The 19,500-nt window shown below is 40.5% G+C and overlaps 1 protein-coding gene across 5 annotated transcripts in view; it reads right to left on the bottom strand.

Moving 5' to 3' along the window:
* Positions 1-19,500, bottom strand: part of PAK3 (p21 (RAC1) activated kinase 3) — a 282,413-nt gene that overhangs the window by 12,794 nt on the left and 250,119 nt on the right. For all 5 annotated transcript variants that reach the window (XM_007466304.1, XM_007466305.1, XM_007466301.1 and 2 more), the window contains 5 exons: positions 11,258-11,306; positions 10,832-10,944; positions 8,945-9,062; positions 7,421-7,520; positions 6,717-6,913 (listed from right to left, as the gene is read on the bottom strand). In XM_007466304.1, the coding sequence (XP_007466366.1) occupies positions 6,717-6,913; positions 7,421-7,520; positions 8,945-9,062; positions 10,832-10,944; positions 11,258-11,306 (577 nt within the window). The remainder of the gene's footprint in view (positions 1-6,716; positions 6,914-7,420; positions 7,521-8,944; positions 9,063-10,831; positions 10,945-11,257; positions 11,307-19,500) is intronic.

Raw genomic sequence — 19,500 nt, 5'->3', positions numbered from 1 at the left:
GAAAGGGGGATTTTTCCACTCTATGGAATACAGACTTAGTCACGAGATGATGACAGAGACGTATCCAAGGAGCTTTCTGAAGGTCACAACTCTGGAAGCACTCCTACAGACAACACGTACTCAAACCCTGGCCCTTCTGGCACTCAGGGAAGGCTGTAGCCTATCTACAGCCTAAGAATACAGAATCAGGGTAAGAGACCCAGGAGTTTCCCCTTTTATTTAACTAAATTTCATGTGGAAGCTCGATACAGAAAACAAGTTAAAGAGGAAATATTTTGGTGGACTCAAGAGCCACATGACCTCCCCCCTGGGCCCCAAGGATCTCCATGGAATTCTAGGAGTCCATGGAATTCGTAGAGTCCATTGGTAACCAATAATCTTGTCGAATGCCACTTGTTTGAAATGATAAGGAAATGGAGGCCCAGCAAGAAGTAATCTATACAAGGTCAGGGGGCTCCTGACTGGCAGACCTGGGAACAGAATTCACTCTTTGACTCACACGATGCATACCGTTGGCTGAGACACTAGATAGTTCCTTGTCTGGTCCCGCCACATTCACTGGCCACACAGAGATGAAAAGTGCTGATGGATTTTGCACTAAGCAGTGGGGCAATGCTTTAAAAAAAGAAGGAAGGGGACTTCCCTGGCGGCGCAGTGTTTAAGAATCCGCCTGCCAATGCAGAGGACACGGGTTCACGTCCTGGTCCGGGAAGATCCCACATGCCACAGAACAACTAAGCCCGTGTGCCACAACTACTGAGCCTGTGTTCTACAGCCCGCGGGCCACAACTACTGAGCCCGTGTGCTACAACTACTGAAGCCCACACGCCTAGAGCCCGTGCTCTGCAACAAGAGAAGCCACCGCAGTGAGAAGCCCGCACACCGCAATGAAGAGTAGCCTGTGGAACATGTCATTTTAAATACATTGTAAAGACTCAGTTTTAATAAAAAGTTTAATATGAAAAAAAAGAGTAGCCCCTGCTTGCTGCAGCTAGAGAAAGCTTGCACTCAGCAATGAAGACCCAACACAGCCAAAAAATAAATAATGAAAGAAATCTATAGAAAAAGAAAAAAACAAAAAAGAAGGAAGGAGGAAGGAGGAAAGGAAAGAAAAGAAAAGAAAAAGAAAGGAAGGAAGGAAGAAAGAGGGAGGAAGAGAGGTTGAGAGGGACGAAGGAAGGGAGGAAGGGAGGCGGGGAAGGAGGGAGAGAGGAAGAAAGCTACAGCAAAAAGGTCAGCCTGTTTTTGGTGATACTGTTAGAACGTTGGCTCTTGCAGCTACAGAGCTAAGACTGCCTTAATCAAGTTAACTTTCTCTGCGGAGAGGCTTATACAAGACACCTCAGAGTATCCTTTTATCAGAATGCAAAGGGTCTTCTAAAGTGATGTTGCAACCAGGTTGGAAAAGGTATATTTCAAAATGATGACAAAGGTCAGAAATTATCTTAATTATCAAGCTAACCCTAATTTTCTTGGCGAAGTCATTTTTCACTGGCAAAAACACAGATTTAAAAAGCCATAGGATAAACATGTGAGTGGGCATTTGAGTGGGCATTTCAGGGGCCAAATGTCCATCATCACACTCTGTGATTTGTCCATTTAGAGTGAACTTTGATCTCAACGGACTTAACTACTTAGTTATAGGTCTGGTACCTATTAGGGCAATGGGCATATGCATCCTTGGCTTATTCCCAAGCCTTGCTTTAAGGACACTGAGGAATGATAAGATAATAAACAGTAGGATAAGGGAATATCAGTCATGGGCAACAGCAGGTCCCTGGTCACCACGTTTGTCATCTTTCTTTGCCTCCTCTTTGCCTGGTCAGAGTCTCAGATTTTCATTTGCTGTGGAATCAATTTCTCCTTTGGCTGTCTTCTGGGTCATAACTCACCAGTTTGAACTGTCTGCTTCTGAAGTACAATCTAAATGAGACTTGCAGCTTTCCTATGGCTAGGTCCCATCTTCCTGTGCTAAATTCCTGACAACCAATGATTCTTAAGAGCTGTCTATCTTTTGACAGGCAATATTTTTTTCTGATTAAAAAGAAACCCTGTTACTGTTCTATAATTACTTTAGTTGCAGTTATCCCAACTCACCCCTCCTTTTAGGCATAGGTTTGCCCTCAAAGAAGTGTCAACAAACCATCAATAAACCTTGCTGTTCCATAGTGGCTTACGGAAAAAGAAGGGAATGCTCCCAGCTCTTCCTGAAATACATTCAAAACAATATTGACTGAGTGCTAGCAAAGTATGCTTGCTTCTCTGGCGCTCAGGAAGTTTATGTCTGACTTTAATTCCAAATGAGCACGCGCCATCAAACCCAGACATTCCAATCCACAACACAGGTTCCAGCACTTTGGCCCTTAGCTGCTGCTTTTTAGTTGCTAGAGATTCTCTACTTCTGCTTAACTCTCTTCTCTAGACATACAAGCTAACCAGAATTTCCCCGGTTCTATAATAAAAAAGAAGAATAAATTAACGTGTGTAGTGCTTCAAGTGTGGGGATAGGGGGAGTAGGGAGCCTCTTAATGTAGACAACAGGTCTGAATTTACACTTCTGCCCTCCCTTCTCTCTGGCCATACAGTTTATGCACTCCTAATCATGAGTAGCCAGACTGAAGGCTTTATTATCACCAATATGTGTTATGTACACAACAGCTAGCACATTGTAATGATGGACTCCATTTGCAGGAGAAGCAAAATTGAAAAAGAAAATGGGCATATTACAGAGGTATATACTGAACTAGTGTCATTTCTTTTTTGACAGCGTTGCTGGAATGGTAAATCAAAGAATGCCAGGGTGTGTCAGGATTTCAACAAAGTGACCCATGATACTTTTTTTAGATGAAAAGGAGAAATGTGGGCAGAATGATAGCATGCTCTTTTCCGGTTGAGCAACCATGCTCAAAGATGGCTGATGAAGAACTGTTTTTCAATACAGACAGGGTTCTACAAAGGGCTTGCCACAGAGCTTTGTGTTTGCTCTAGGCTTTGGTGTGGGAACTTGACGTCATGTGTTCTTGAAGCTCCACAGATGATTCCAATGTGCAGCCAAGGAGGACAGCCGCTAGTACAGGATAGGCGGGTCACATACTATCCTAAATACTGTTTCAAGCCTTCAGATAATCTCTTCCTGATACCGATAACTGGCTTCCAAAGACCCGGTGTTTGATACGGTTTCACAGATGCTTAAAGCAAGGGTGGAAAGAGAACACTTAAAGTTCATCTCAACTAGGATAAAGGTCTGGAGAATTACACAGAAAAAGGGCTTCATCCACAGGGTCCAGGAGGGACCTCAACTGGATGTCACTGAGACGTTTCACAAACACCAGAGTCCCTCAAAAGCCATTGACAAGAACAGCCCCATTATGTGGAATGAATGCCAAGTTAATAAAGAGGCACTCTCTTAGTGCTGAGGAATAAAAACAACAACAACAAACCAAAGATTTGTTTTATGGAAATGATTGTGCCTCCTTATTTAGAATCAGGTCATTATAATCACAGGTTTATAAAAAGATAACTTCAAGTTAACACAAAAGTTGGGGAGACGAGCAGTGTACCAACGTTTGAGTTGCATGTCCACAGGGAAAGTTCGATTTTAACTCCAGTCACTTTGGCAAATAAACAGAACAGGGCACTTTATTATTGGAGGCTTCACTAAAAATGTCCGTGGGTCACAGAACAAGGCATCCGAGGCCAATTATGTTGAGTGCAAAGACTTCAGGCAGTGAGGAACTTGTCTCTTCTCTGTCTCTGGAAGGGTACCAACCTCATAACATCGGCACAGTTAATAACTCTCTGACCTTTAAAAGGCATTTTATGCGCAAATTAGGTCAATTAGTACAGAGCAATTTACATAAAAAAAAATCCCAACCGCTTTATAACTGGGGGGAGGGGGGGAGTCGCTAATTCCTTGCATCAGTGGTATGTTAACAGGCAATATTTCAAGAGGGTTTGCTCAGTTCCAATGGACACAACAAAGACACAAAAAAAGCCACAGTGAAATGCAAACAGCCTCCGAATGTACAGCCCCAGATTTTACCTTTAGCCTCTGCTGCTCAGTGTTACCTGTTCATGGTCATTTATACTAAACTGTGGAGGACCCTCCACTGCTCGAAGGGATGTGAGTATAGTCAGTGTGGAAGGGAAGTTCTTGGGGGAAGTGGGGAATCCAATCTCCCTTCATGAATGGGTAAAAAGTATTCTAAGGATTCTTTCTCACTTTTCTATTGATATATAAATCCCCTCCCCCATTCTCCTTACAATGAGCTACACACTGTGCTAGGTGTTTACATGCATTATTTCATTTAGTTTTCACACTAACTCTGCAGGAGAGATATTGTCCCCATTTTACACACAGGAAACAGGCTTATAAAGGTTTTGAATGACTTGCTGAAGGTCACAGAGCTGGCAGGTTGTGGAGCCGAGACCCACCCAGTTTTGCCTGACTCTGTGGGCCAAATGCTTTTCATATCAACATGCTAGCCTTCACTCTACCACTCTGTCTCCCTTCCACTTCCTTCCTTTTTTTCCTCCTCAAAGCCCAAAGAGGTGGATGAGTGGTGGTCTTGGAAGGATTTTAAAGAAAGAAGGGCTAAGCCAGTTCTCTTTTATACCTCTCCCAAAGTTCTGCGATTTTCAGTTTCCCCACATATGGCCTGGTCACCAGGATTCAAGAAAACACGGGCTTCCAAGAGGGTCATGGTATATCTTTTTCTGTCCAATCTCTCCAGGGTTTCAGTGACTACATTTTTGAAATTCCAAATAAGGGCATATAGCCGGGAACACTGGCTTTTATTTAAGCGAACGTGAGGACAACATATCTAAAGTCAAAACTTAAAAGGTCCTTGTGGCGCCTGGCAGACAGATAGAGGGCCGGCACCATACGGACTTGGTGACTGAGTCATTGGAGGTTGATCACACACGGAGAGTAAATCTTTGTCCGTGGAATGCAACCGGGTGGTCTTTCTGACGAATCTTTGTGTTACAGCCTTAATGTAGGCTTCCTGAACCTGGTGGCTTGTTAATCTACAAGTACTTATTTAGATACAAGGCTGTGGATCCTAAGAGACAAGCTGTTAATTATTAGCTCTAATCCTAGGCTAGAAGATGCCCATAAAGATTAAAACTTGTTTCCTTTTTTCTAACGATTAACAGCCTAGCTGAAGAGCGATCAACTGTAATTGGGGAACGAAGAAGGTAATAAATGCATTACTGAGACCAGTTGCTTTACAGAGCCATTGATTTAATCCTTAAATTTTGCAGGTTGTAAATTACTCATTAGAAGGCAGAAAGCAAAATAGCCATAATCCGTTTAGTGCCTCCAAACTCCAAAGGCTTAGAGGAGGAAATCCATGGAAACAAGAGACCTGATGTGTTCTTTCACTGCTACTTCTTAATGGGCAAAGGTGGTTAAACAATAAGGACAAGCCCATGTAATTACCCTGATGCACTGGTCCATAGGTCAGGGGTGGGCTTGATTCAATTCATGGAGGGCTGACCCACAAACAGTGGGAAAATGCCCCTTCTTTTTCCACTCAGCCGCATCGTACCTCCAGATTGTTTCATGAGACCAGAGCAATAGCCCATAGCATTCATTAGGGCATTCACTCCTATCTGTCATTTTCTAATCAGTGCTGGGACTAGGACAAGAGGCCAAGTACCAGAGAGAAATTAGAAGAGGGCGAAGAGGAGGCTGTCCCCCTCTCCATACATGGGGAATGCAGCTCCCAATTACAAAATGTTCAACTGCAAAATAACTAGATCATTAGTCTGTAGGTTTCTTTACATGTACAGAAAGCCACACATATTTGGCTTGAATATGGATCTTATAAGCTTAACGTGTAAACACTTAACCATTTACTAATGGATTTTGTATACTAAGGGTAAAATTCAATTTTAGACTCTTAGTGGTAATGAAGCAAACAGTATGCAGCATGCCTTTGGCGCTGGCACTCTGCATGGGTTTTGAGATCAGAATTTGAATCAGTGCATATTTCCTTTTCTCAATAGTGTGATGCCCTTTATATATTGGGTATATAACATAGCTTCTGGCTCACCTTTAGGCTTTATTCAACAAAACAGCTACTGGCTCACTTCTGTACTGAGCAACCTCTGATTCTGCAGTAGCAAACTGAGTTACCCAACACAAACGATTTCCATTCATTTTCTACTTGACAGTCTAATAAAGTTTGTGATTTCACCAGGCTGGTGCTGTGTCTATCTTGTGTTCCATTCACTACCCACCATGTTGCTGCTGCTCAATAAATCATTACTGATAATGAAACAAAATTTAATTTAAAAAATTATAGCTGTTCTGGAAATGTGTTTATTTACTTTGTTAGAGTAATTATAAAGTGAGTGTTTCCTAGATAGATCATTTAACCATGGCGTGTGATGAAAATACTGTTTTCTTCCCACATCTTGCTTTAAAAAAAAAGCTACATTTTTTTTTTAACAGCAGAAAGCTATACTAAAGAATTTTAAAGACCCCTGGCATTAGAAATAGTGATATCGAAGCATTTGAAAAACCTGTTGAGACATCTTAAGAGAAACAGGAAATAACTCATAGTAATTTTGAAAATTATAACTTGAAGCTTCTAGGTCACTTGTCCCATGAAAGACCCCGTTCTGGCCACTTTTAGTGGAGACAAGAAATGACATTTGGCTTTTTCCCTTTCCTGGGGATGAAGTAATTGAGTTTTCTCTCGACTTACCCTGAGTGGATTTTCATTAAGGTAAGGGGGTTCACCTTCTACCATTTCAATCGCCATAATCCCCAGAGACCAGATATCAACTTTTGGACCATAAGCTTTTCGAGTCACCACCTCAGGTGCCATCCAATAGGGAGTTCCCACCATAGTGCTTCGTTTACTTTGCTCAGGGGTGATCTGGGCACAGAACCCAAAATCAGCTGCAGAGAAGAAAAGTCAGTTAAAATCAGCTCAAATTATTTTTCTTTTACAAGAGGTCACTTTCAGACATGGCCATGCTTTCCTTTAGTTAGACTCTGAGCTTCAACAACTGCCTGGCTCATATCCCTTTGTTACCTGACCTCTCAGCTGATCCAGATTTTAAACGGGTCTGAAATAACCGACTGATGTGATGTCACTTTTACTAGACCTCAATCTGGTTCCCCCCCCACACACTGTTCCCTCTAACTTACGGAATCTTTTAGTTTTCTAATTAGATATTTGTCATCCAGCAGATGGAAGCCATTAGAAATTCTGAACTATCGAACCCCCTAAATCTGGTCACGATCTACGGGAACACAACATTAGAAAAATTCTTTACCTCAAACTGGGCTCTAAATGCCTTCAAACCCAACCCTTTCAATAGCCCTTTTCTTCTCAAGATAGACAGTAAAACAGTAGAAATCCCCTGACACTCTCTCAAATGCCATCTGAACCATAATACCTACTCAATTTAACAGAGCCATCCATCCCAAGGAGAATATTGTCACTCTTTATGTCTCTGTGGATCACTTGGTTTGAGTGCAAGAAATCCAAAGCTTGGAGGCACTATTGAATCAGGAAAAAAAAAGTTCTAATTATATCACAAAAATTTGTTTAGATGTGCTTCATTTCTAGATAAATTTTGGGCAAGGGTATAATTTTATGTTGTTGGGTGAAATAAATCACTAAAGGTTTTCAATGCCATTTTGAAATCATGTTACCATTTACATCAGTGATGCAACTTGGCGTTATACATGTGAAAGCTCCCGAATCAGACTTGGACGTGAAGAGTGATGGTGTGATAAGTAGCACTAAATCATTAATACAGCCAAATGAACCAATTACTATAATCATACTTTGACTTACTTATCTGGAGGATATGGATTCAGCTTGGTCTTTTACAGATACAGTAAGCATCTGCATCTGTGGTGTGATTTCATGTAGTAGGTCTGGAGTGGAACCCTGGAGTCTGCATTTAAAACAAGTGCCCCAAGCTATTTCTGATGGACCAGCCGCCAGGTTTGGGAACCACTTCTAGGCGCTGAAGTAACTATAGGTACTTGTTTGGAAATGGCTTTGCATTGTAATACTAAAAGACGGAAACCACAGGCTAAAGGTTCAAGAATCCCCTGAATATTTTAAGTTTGGTTAATTGCATGAATGGGAAATATATGAGTTTGGTGGATATGTGTGCATACTGGGAAGGAGGAAATTTAAGTGAACAATTTAAAATAAAAAAACAACAAAAGACCAGCTGGAAGTATTTGGTTTTGTTTTACTATCATTGATTTTCAAGTTTCAGTGGGGTCAGAGTTCCTCCCTGTGTCTATAGAAAACCTCAGCGAATGGGGTAGAGGGTAACACCCAAGATGAGACTCCAATGAGGAGTGTTTGTTTTCTCTTTTAATATTGAAAAAATTAATATAGTAAAATATCCTTCGTTTAGCTTGAAACTAGGGATATGCCACTGTTATTGGAAAAGGGGCAGACACTCAGACTCACTGGAGGGCTCCAAGGGAGGTGAAGATTGTACCATGAAAGCAACTACTTTCTGGACTGAGGGAGGACCTTGTTTAAACTGCCTTCTAGAAAATGATTGGATTATAATGTGGTCTATATTATACATGGATTACATTGCACATGCAAGGCAAAATAACGGTCATGTAAAAATTCCCCCCAGTCAGAAAGAAGTTCCATGCCAACATTACTGTTTTCCATATTCACCAAGACTCCAGCATGCAGGCTTAGATATGGCACCTCGTGAATGGCATGATAGAACTCAAAAAGATCCACAGCAAAGCAACTAAAATAAACAAAGGGGCTGGGGAGGGAGGGTTAGGATTTAAATTGGAGTTAGGATCTTCAATTGTTTTTCAGTACAAAAGATGTACTATTGCTACTTTGATGTTACAAACATTCTGAATAATCAAAGATAAAAAACTGTCAGTCTTGGTGTTCTCATCAACCAGAGAAATGTTCTATTTTCTTACCTCTCTGCAGACGGCTGCTATCTGTCCTTCATCCATACAGGTCTCTGTGACCACATCAGTCAAAGAGCCACCAGCCAAGTATTCCATGACTACCCATAGTTCATCACCCACTAAGTAGCTACAACGAGAGAAGAAAAAGACGTTGACTCGGGCCTAAGGAAGTGGAGACCCTTCTATATTTCCATTAAGAAGGGAATGTGCAGTTAGTCTCTGCATTCGGTCATATTACATAACAAGAGGAAAATATCAATAATGCGTATGAGACACTTCCTTAACATTAGAAGAGAATATGCATGGAAATCGAAGGATCATCAGATAAAAGCGCACCATGGAAGGAAGGAAAAGAGCAAGGAGGCCTCTGGTGACTGACTACTGTCAATCCTTCCATTGTAAAAAGCTAGTTTCAATGAACAGGATCAGTAAATAGCCCTTTTGGATAACTCAAGTCACAGTGTTGATTTCTTGGACTGAACTGACCCATGGCATACAGTTTTACAGGATAATTTATTCAGATCTCAGCATTATTTTTGATTCTACTCAATTAATTACTGAAATCTTTTCAGGTAGTGGCTGAATCAAAGAGAATCAAAGAGACTCGTGTTGGCAATGGATTTACTGGGCTGAGGTCTCCGTTCTGATAGAAGTCAGTTATGACATGCCCATTATCTTTAAGTAGTTGTTGAGGGACACAGCCCAAGTGATCAAATATGGAGAGGCAGGTCACCAGAGCAATGTGGGCAAATTCAAACCCCTGGGATCATCTGAAGGCACTTTAGCAGTATGATCAGGTCTCTCTCTTCCCCTGCTCAGCAAGAGAGAGAAATTACAGTGAATGGAATGACCCCAACAATTCTACCCTGCCCCCAGCTTGACATCAGTATGAAGCAAGCCTTTCTATTCAGTGGTGCTCGAACTGCAGTGCCCATAAGACTCACCTGGGAAGTTTGTTCAAAAGGAAATTTCTCATTAAAATTCTCATTTCATAAAAATGAAATATCTCATTAGTTATGGAGAACAGCCTAGAAATCTGCATGTTTTAGAAATGCAGTTTTTACAAAATTACAAAAGTAGAGTGAAGTCACTCTGCTGCAGATGGTCCCTAAATGACACTGTATGAAACCCTGGTTTCGACTATAAAACCTGACCCTCCTTCGTTTTGCCCCCCTTTTGCCTCCTTCTGTACCACTGGTCTACTTGGCACAAAACACAGAAAGCAAGATCTTGAACTCACTGAGGTTGTAGACCTGGCCTTGTTTCCTTTGCATCCCCTCAGAGTACACAGCACAGTGGCGCTAAACAAACACTTATTGAAACTGAATGAGGCAGATGTTGAACCACAAATGAAGTTAGTGCTGTCTTTAAATGCCTATTAATAACCCACTGCTAATACCACTGATGAAAGAGACATTAATTACCCGGTCTAGGAAAAAGGTTTGAGATTAAAGTCTCAATTCCCTAGACCTCACTGTCAATTCATCACAAAACACCCATGAAAGCAGGGCCATTGTAGTCTGCCTCCTTTACTTAGATAGCCAGAGACTGCACTGACTCCAAACAAACACTTGATGAAACGTTTAAAACACCACAGCTCTCTCCTATATGCAATAGTCTATTTCGTGGCAATAGGGGGTCACAATCCTCAAAAGGAAATTACACAAACTGCTCATGTTTAGAAGCAAGACCATAAAATGTGTCTTCAAGTGTTTAATGCGTGGACACAGATAACGGGGTGCAAGTTTAGCAATAGATCTGATACTCAATATTTTGTAGCATTTGAGAACTATTTGTAGAATGGATGCTAAATGAATAGATCCTAAATAAAAATAATTGGCCAAGAAAATGATATCCCATAAAGAAAACAAGTACATGACGAGAGAAAACACTTACCTATCTAAATAATTAACAATATTGGGGTTCTTATTTTCCCTCATGACCAGAATTTCATTAATAATTAATTCCTTTTTGGGTTGCTGTTGAAGGTTCATCTGCTTTATGGCCACCTGAATAATGATTAAAATGCAAGAATGAATTACCATCATCTGACTAAACACAAACATCCATATTTTTTGGAAACAGTGTCAGGCATACAGATTCTTTATTTTACTAAGCTCTTCCTCGATGCCACAAACCCATGCTCCTTTTCTTTGGTCAATCATGAACTCGTCATTCACTTGAGATACTTTGGACACCAGTGAAGTAAACATATGTCAACTCAGTGCTACCCATTTTTTCAGGCACAGATGCCATCAAAGAGGAATTCTGATCAATATGAATAAAGGAAAGTAGAAGTCAGAATTGAATGTTAACACTTACCTCTTGTCCTGTGGCAATGTCTAGCGCTGTATAAACAGTACCTGATGCCCTGTGAAGGTGAAAATGATCAAATGAATAAGCAATCAAAGTGTTATCAATATATTTCATTTGGAATTACATGTAATCATTTTCAGGAGAGGGAAATCAGAAAACTCAAGGTTAAGGATGGAGTACAAAAGGAACAACCATTTTGTATAGTAATTGCTCCCCAAACTATCATGATGCATCTCTTTTGGTGGGCCAGGAGTTCCAATCAGATTTTCTGTGTGCCACGGAACTAGGCAGTCATAAATTGAGCAAAATGGCCTTGTTCCTTTCAGGAAACTCCTGGAATATTTTGAACACTCCTTGGATATTGCACAACCAACACTGCAGTCCTTGATTAAATGCCTTAGGAAAGATTATATCATCTTTTGCTTAGGCAACTGTAAATTAATCTTTGATTTTAACATATGGACAGAGTGGCTTTTTTCATGTATTTCTAATGCTTAAGAATATCTTCGTCTAACAAATTAATCACTCCCGGTACAGGTACTTACTGCACTTACCTGCACTGTAGCTATACAAAGCAATAACAATGTGGCTTTATTGTTGAGCCATTTTTTTCTTTTTGTTAAATTTCGCAACAGCTTCTATGCTTAGGTTTCAGCCCACTCCAGCCCACTATTGTCTTAAAATCTATCATTCCTTAAGTCTTAGTAGTACTCACGCTTCTATTCTAACTTCAATTACGGGGTTCCCTTGCTTTGAAAATAGAAATTGTCCAGTAAAGCGGAATTCACAGTAACTTCCTGTGAAACACACATGCATTCTGAACCACCTCCCTACCCCATCCCCATGAAAGAGGAAAAGCCTAGTCAATTGCACTGAAACATTTGTGGTGAATAAAGGAATTAGGATAGAGATCAGTTCTATGATTCAGCAGGCATTGTAATGCTGCTACAGTTAAGAGCTAAACTTTCTGGTAATTGCTGTTTCTCCTTTGCTTTCTATTTATCTCCCTTGCTGTTTTGTTTTCTGAGTCCAGGAAGTCTTTCCTCATGTCACGCATTTCCTTGTTATTATTCTCCCTTCTCCCTGGATCGGCCAAACTACCTCTCACAGGCCTAGGAAGTTTACGTTACCTGCTCCTAGGGAATAACATGGGTGGCGTAGTAGAAGGAATATTTGCCTGCTAACAGAGATCTGAGTTCTAATGTTTGCCCTAATATCAACAAGCTATATGATCTTGAGGTAGTCACTTCCCCTTTCTGGGTTTCCGTCCCCTCACTTGGAATATAGTGATCACGGTAACAGTAAACGTGTATTGAGCATGTTGGGCGTGTCAGGTACTACACTAAGAACTTAATCTTATGCAATCCTTACCATGTTTCTGTAAGGCAAGTGCTTTTACCCCCATGTTACACATGAGGAACCTGAGGCTCAAAGAGGTTAAGTAATCTGCCCAAGGTTACATAGTTTAACATCCAAGTCCATCTGACTCTCTGACCTATAAAATACAGGAAAGGGGCTATTTTATTTGTAAGGTTCTTTTATTCCACGGTCTAGACTCTAAGAACTCTACTGTCCTCCCCACTCGGTGTGGGTATTTAAATATCTATTAGAATGAGAGTGAAAAATCACAATTAACAGATGCTACCTAAATTTGGTAATTTCAGACATCCCTTAGGATTGAGGCTTATATTAAACAAATCAGTCTCAATTTTATGTTTGAGATTCTGGGTTCAGAGCACATATTTGGTGCTCAAGAAGTATTTGTTCAGTGAACAAACTAATAAAAGTCTTTGCAAGCAAACATGTAATTGAAGTAAAACCGTTCCTTTCTGTGAAGGAAACATTTCTTCTACTTAAATCTACAGATAAGCTATCAGACATTCCTGATTTCAGGGGCCAGTTTGTGATTTGTCCTTCTGAATTCAGAATTGCCTGGGTTCAAAGGAATAGATCACCTCAACCTGGTGTGTATTTCAGCTGCATAAGCCCTGAGCAACTACTTAAATCTATTTGCAGAATGATTCAAAAATGCCTTTACTTGGTTTATGCCTATATCTGTAGCCAACTTGCACAATTCCTTCCGAGGCAAAAAAAGTGATGGCATCTGCAAAATGAGCACCTATCTCATTGGGCTACAGAGAATCGAATGGCACAATCTATATAAGCATTTAGCTTTTTGCCCAGATCAGAGCTGATACTTAATAGGGTAACTGCTATTTTAAAAAATTTTAAATTTTATGTTGAAGTGTAGTTGATTTACAATGTTGTGTTAGTTTTAGGTGTACAGCAAAGTGATTCAGTTATACATATACATGTATCTATTCTTCAGATTCTTTTCCCATATAGGTTATTACAGAATACTGAGTAGAGTTCCCTGTGCTCTACAGTAGGTCCTTGTTGATTATCTATTTTGTATACAGTAGTGTGTATATGTCAATCCCGAACTCCTGAAGGTGGGGGGAGATGGCAACTGCTATTATTATCATTTGTCACTGCCACTGCTGTTATTGGTTTCACAGTAAAGGATGACTGATTTACTGAGTCGTTAGTTGGCCCTTCCCAATCTCCCAGCCAAAACATCCTTGCCAGTGTCTGCCCCTATTTTCAAAAAGGACAAAGGCCAAAGCTGACCTATTTGAACACTTTTTGGAGCTCCTCCGTCCTTTCTACCCCCCCCCCTTAGAAAAGTGGTTTTGCCTTTTTCTTTAAGTATGGAATGTCTTTATCAAATGAAGCCACACGCAGAAACCCTCAATATAAAATGGGAGCTGCTCAAGTTAAAGCTAGGGAGGGAAGCTCCCAATTCCTGCCCAAGTGGCCTTCCCCTTGTTCAACTCCTCTGCCGCCCACCCCCAAGTCCATTTCCACTGGCCGAGGAGCTAAAATTGTGATTGACTTAGAGTACAAGGGGGATTAGTCTTTAGCATCTCCAGAGCTTTACCTTTCAAATCCTTGGTTTTTTACTCCCCACCTCCCTCAGCATTTCATTGTCTTAAAATTGTTAGAGTACTAACCCTGAAATCCCAATAGCCAGGGTTTTATGGCATTCTGTGGTATAGGATTGCCACAAATCCCCACTCCACAGAGTTTAAAGACCCTGAAACTCTAGAACATAGGTTATTAACTTAAAAACGAGCTTTTCTCCTCACTTCCCCTTCCTCCACCTTATTGCATATATGCCCTTGTTGGGTGGGAACCATTTCCCCCTTCCCCCCAACTCTTGTTCCCAGTCTTATAATGGTGATATCCTCCCCTAGCCCACTTCGCACCGCCTATCCCCACACCAAACATGTTGTTAGGCATTTGGAATTCACTGCTCTGACCAATAAGTTATTGACTGGCCCAACTTCCAGCCTATGTAGAATCCTCAACACAAATGCACAAACTCAGGTACGAATCCGCAGAGCAGAACTTAGTGTCAGCACTCCTAGCACTTCTCTGCGCCCCAGTTCTGATGCCTGTCCATATTTCAGCAATTTAAGATTCAACTGGTATAAATGTGAATCTCTCTCATTCTCTTATTCACCTACTAAAGCACTCTTTTTGGCCGCTGAGGGGTTAAGGAAGTAGGCTTCATCCCCATCTACTCAAACCTCCCTGGGTTCAAATCCTCCACCCAATTCCTAGTTGTGTGATCCTGGGTAAATAATTTAACCTCTCTGTGGCTCAGGATTAAAGGAGGATTAAATGTGTACAGTGTTTAAAACCAGTTCTGGCATATGGTAATTGCCTAACAAATAATAACAATACTACTACTTATTATTATTAGGTTAATTGCTGCCTAATATATTCATTAAGTTCCCAAATTGCAATCTGTGGATCACTATAAATCTTTTTAAGTATCTGGGAGTTTCCAAGATATCTTGGTGTTTCAAATTCATAACAGAAATTTGATATTTACCTAAGATGAAGCTAATTAAAATATCACATATATTTCCTTTTAGCTAGAATTATATCAACTTGTGATTACAATACATATCTCATGCTGGTCAAATTCTCTAAGTAGCAGTTTTATGTTTTTTGTTTTTTTGCTTAATAAAGTATGGGAAATAAACTATGATAAAATATAGTTTAATAGTTATTATTATTCACAGTGTGGAGTTCACAAAGACAAATAATTGAAGGAATCCTTGGTGGTGAAGTTGGGAAGTACTCTCCTTATAATAGGTGATGCACAGTAGTGTGTACTCCCAAAGAAACAGTCTTTTTGAGCCAACAAGATGCCACAGTAATTCCCAAAAGACAAGTTTTGCTACAGCTGGGGTATGCTGAAGTATCTCAACGGGTATCTTTATAAAATCTGTCAGTCACTTTAATAGAAAAAAGTCAGTATCATGCAGCACTTTAGGCAGTAAGGATGGCAGAAATCAAACAAAGACGGCAGTTAAAACTAATTCTCTGGTGTATTGGGGATGGTGTGCTAAAATGGTCAAGACTGTCAATTTGATTTTTATGCCATTTAATTACATTGACCCCTTTTATCCTTCACCGTGGGCTGCTCATTGCGGTGGCTTCTCTCACTGCGGAGCACGGGCTCTAGGCGCTTGGGCTTCAGCAGTTGTGGCACGTGGGCTCAGTAGTTGTGGTGCACGGGCCTAGTTGCTCTGTGGCATGTGGGATCTTCCTGGACCAGGGCTCGAACCCGTGTCCCCTGCATTGGCAGGTGGATGCTTAACCACTGCGCCACCAGGGAAGTCCTTCATTGTAGTTATACTGAAGCCAAATTACTATAGGGAGAACATTTGTTTATGATGGGGATTTTGTTTATTCCAAACCTCAGTCCTTCAGATGGTATAAAGAAATCATGCCTTATCAGGGCTCAAGGGAATATAGAGATCATCCAGTTTAATCTCCTCACTACAGATGAAAAATCTGAAGCACAGAGAGCTGGGGGGTATATGCCCAAGAGGACACAGCTAGTAAGTAACAAAAATCTCCTAACTTTGAGCAAGAGATCTTTTGGTGAATCTATGAATTCAAGTATTCAATTCAATTCAATCGTAGTTCAGTGAACTATGATTCAAGAATATTAAACCAACAGATTGCTCAACCGTTGGGCCTCATCAGCATCTACAGTGTGATGTACACTGCTGGGTTCTTGGCATCACATTAGATGCTTTATCAACAGTTTCTCCCTGACCTGGCCAAGCACTTAATATTCAAGTGGAAACACTGGCATCTAGCCTAAAGGGTCCAGAAAGAAACAAACAATTCACTATTTCTCCCTTTTCCTCCCAAGACAAGTCAGTTTAATTATCAGTAATCTTCATCAGGTTTTGATGTTTCCTGCTCAGAGCCAATGTCAAGCCATGATCGTGAGTAGTTGCCAAAGCAGCAACATGGTAGGACTTATAATTTAGATAAATCACTCTGATTTCAGCATAGAAATATTGATAGATTAGAGGAGGGAAAGAAGGGCAGGCCAGTGGGGCTAGGAGGAAGCTCATGGTCTGGGAGAAAAAGGAAAGGGCAACAGGACTAGAGGGCTCAACGGGGTCCGAGGAGAGCCTCATGGGAATAAGAGTGAGAGAGCCAGAAGGATAGGGCATCATTCAAGTTTAAGGTTTCATAAATATAAATCTGGTGCTAATGAGATCACAGTCAGGGATTTAATCCACATTTAGGTTGGTTATTTTTTACATCTACTTTGACTTCTACTGCTGCTGCTGCTAGAAAAGGTTGTATCATTTATTGAGCCTTACTTTCTGCCTTCTCTCTGTAAATGCCATGAGCTCACTTAATGCTCACCCTATACAACCCTATGAGGTCAATTCTATTATCTTCCTTTTACAGATGAGGAAAGTGGAACTGGGAAATGGTAAGTAGCTTGCCCAAGGTTACACAGTTAGAGTCAGCAGCTGAGCTCAAAAATCCATTGGTTTAATGTAAAATAGATAGCTAGTGGGAAGCAGCTGCACAGCACAGGGAGATCAGCTCCATGCTTTGTGACCACCTAGAGGGGTGGGATAGGGAGGGTGGGAGGGAGACGCAAGAGGGAGGGGATATGGGGATATATGTATACATATAGCTGATTCACTATGTTATACAGCAGAAACTAACACACCAGTGTAAAGCAATTATACTCCAATAAAGATGTCAAAAAAATATACTAGTACAATTAGAAAATTCAGGAGAACTTTTGAGTAATAAAATTAATAAGTTAAAAAACCCCCAATATACTGTAAAAAAAAAGAAAAAAAGCATTGGTTTGACTCCACAGCCCATGCTCTTTTTTATTTTCCGTCTGCTGCTTTCATTTTTTTATTTATTTTTGTATTTAAAAAATTTTTTTAATTAAAAAAAATTTTTAACATCTTTATTGGAGTATAATTGCTTTACAATGGTGTGTTAGTTTCTGCTTTATAACAAAGTGAATCAGTTATACATATACATATGTCCCCATATCTCTTCCCTCTTGCGTCTCCCTCCCTCCCACCCTCCCTATCCCACCCCTCTAGCTGGTCACAAACCACCGAGCTGATCTCCCTGTGCTATGCGGCTGCTTCCCGCTAGCTATCTATTTTACGTTTGGTAGTGTATATATGTCCATGCCACTCTCACTTTGTCACAGGTTACCCTTCCCCCTCCCCATATCCTCAAGTCCATTCTCTAGTAGGTCTGTGTCTTTATTCCCATCTTGCCCCTAGGTTCTTCATGACCTTTATTTTTTCTTCCTTAGATTCCATATAAATGTGTTAGCATACAGTCTTTGTTTTTCTCTTTCTGACTTACTTCACCCTGTGTGACAGACTCTAGGTCCATCCACCTCACTACATATATCTCAATTTCATTTCTTTTTATGGCTGAGTAATACTCCATTGTATATGTGTGCCACATCTTCTTTATCCATTCGTCTGTTGATGGACACTTAGGTTGCTTCCATGTCCTGGCTATTGTAAATAGAGCTGCAATGAACATATTGGTACATGACTCTTTTTGAATTATGGTTTGCTCAGGGTATATGCCCAGTAGTGGGATTGCTGGGTCGTATGGTAGTTCTATTTGTAGTTTTTTAAGGAACCTCCATACTGTTCTCCATAGTGGCTGTATCAATTTACATTCCCACCGACAGTGCAAGAGGGTTCCCTTTTCTCCAACCCTCTCCAGCATTTATTGCTTCTAGATTTTTTTGATGATGGCCATTCTGACCGGTGTGAGATGATATCTCATTGTAGTTTTGAATTGCATTTCTCTAATGATGAATGATGTTGAGCATTCTTTCATGTGTTTGTCGGCAATCTGTATATCTTCTTTGGAGAAATGTCTATTTAGGTCTTCTGCCCATTTTTGGATTGGGTTGTTTGCTTTTTTGTTATTGAGCTGCATGAGCTGCTTGTAAATTTTGGAGATTAATCCTTTGTCAGTTGCTTCATTTGCAAATATTTTCTCCCATTCTGAGGGTTGTCCTTTGGTCTCGTTTATGGCTTCCTTTGCTGTGCAAAAGCTTTGAAGTTTCATTAGGGCCCATTTGTTTATTTTTGTTTTTATTTCCATTTCTCTGGGAGGTGGGTCAAAAAGGATCTTGCTGTGATGTATGTCATAGAGTGTTCTGCCTATGTTTTCCTCTAAGAGTTTGATAGTTTCTGGCCTTACATTTAGGTTTTTAATCCATTTTGAGCTTATTTTTGTGTGTGGTGTTTGGGAGTGTTCTAATCTCATACTTTTACATGTAGCTGTCCAGTTTTCCCAGCACCGCTTATTGAAGAGGCTGTCTTTTCTCCACTGTATATTCTTGAGCCCATGCTCTTAACCACCATTTCATGTTCTGTTATAGATCTTTAGCATTTTTACAGCAATGCTAAGTGCTAAGTGCAACTGTGGTACTTCCCAAAGCCCACGTTTGTATCTACTATGCTAAGCCACCTCCCTAAAATATTTCTCTTGCCTCTAATTTTCTATTCGCTTAGTCCATGTGCCCCATTGTCAACCATTTAGTCTGCCCCTGGGCACGTAAAGTCTGATTCCTTTGGCATAACCATACAAGATGGTTCTTCCATTTTCTGAATCAGTTAAGATTGGTCATGTGGCCAAGAGTGAAGTGGACCCAGAATTAGTGCTTAGGACTGGACTTTATCTTCTGCCGGGTATTTAAGATACAATTACTCCTTGTAGGCCCCTATGTAGAAACTGTCTCACTGTATTAATTCACTTGATATAAAAATATACAGATATATTTTTCAATGCTATCATACATTTACTCGTTTTGTTGAGACATATGTCCTTTAGGGCTCCGGAATGGTGAGGAAGAG

The sequence above is a fragment of the Lipotes vexillifer genome, unplaced genomic scaffold (assembly GCF_000442215.2).
Source record: "Lipotes vexillifer unplaced genomic scaffold, Lipotes_vexillifer_v1.1 scaffold298, whole genome shotgun sequence".
Classification (NCBI taxonomy): Eukaryota; Metazoa; Chordata; class Mammalia; order Artiodactyla; family Lipotidae; genus Lipotes; species Lipotes vexillifer.
Note: the sequence above shows the minus strand (reverse complement) of the source record. Positions and strands in the feature narration are given on the sequence as shown.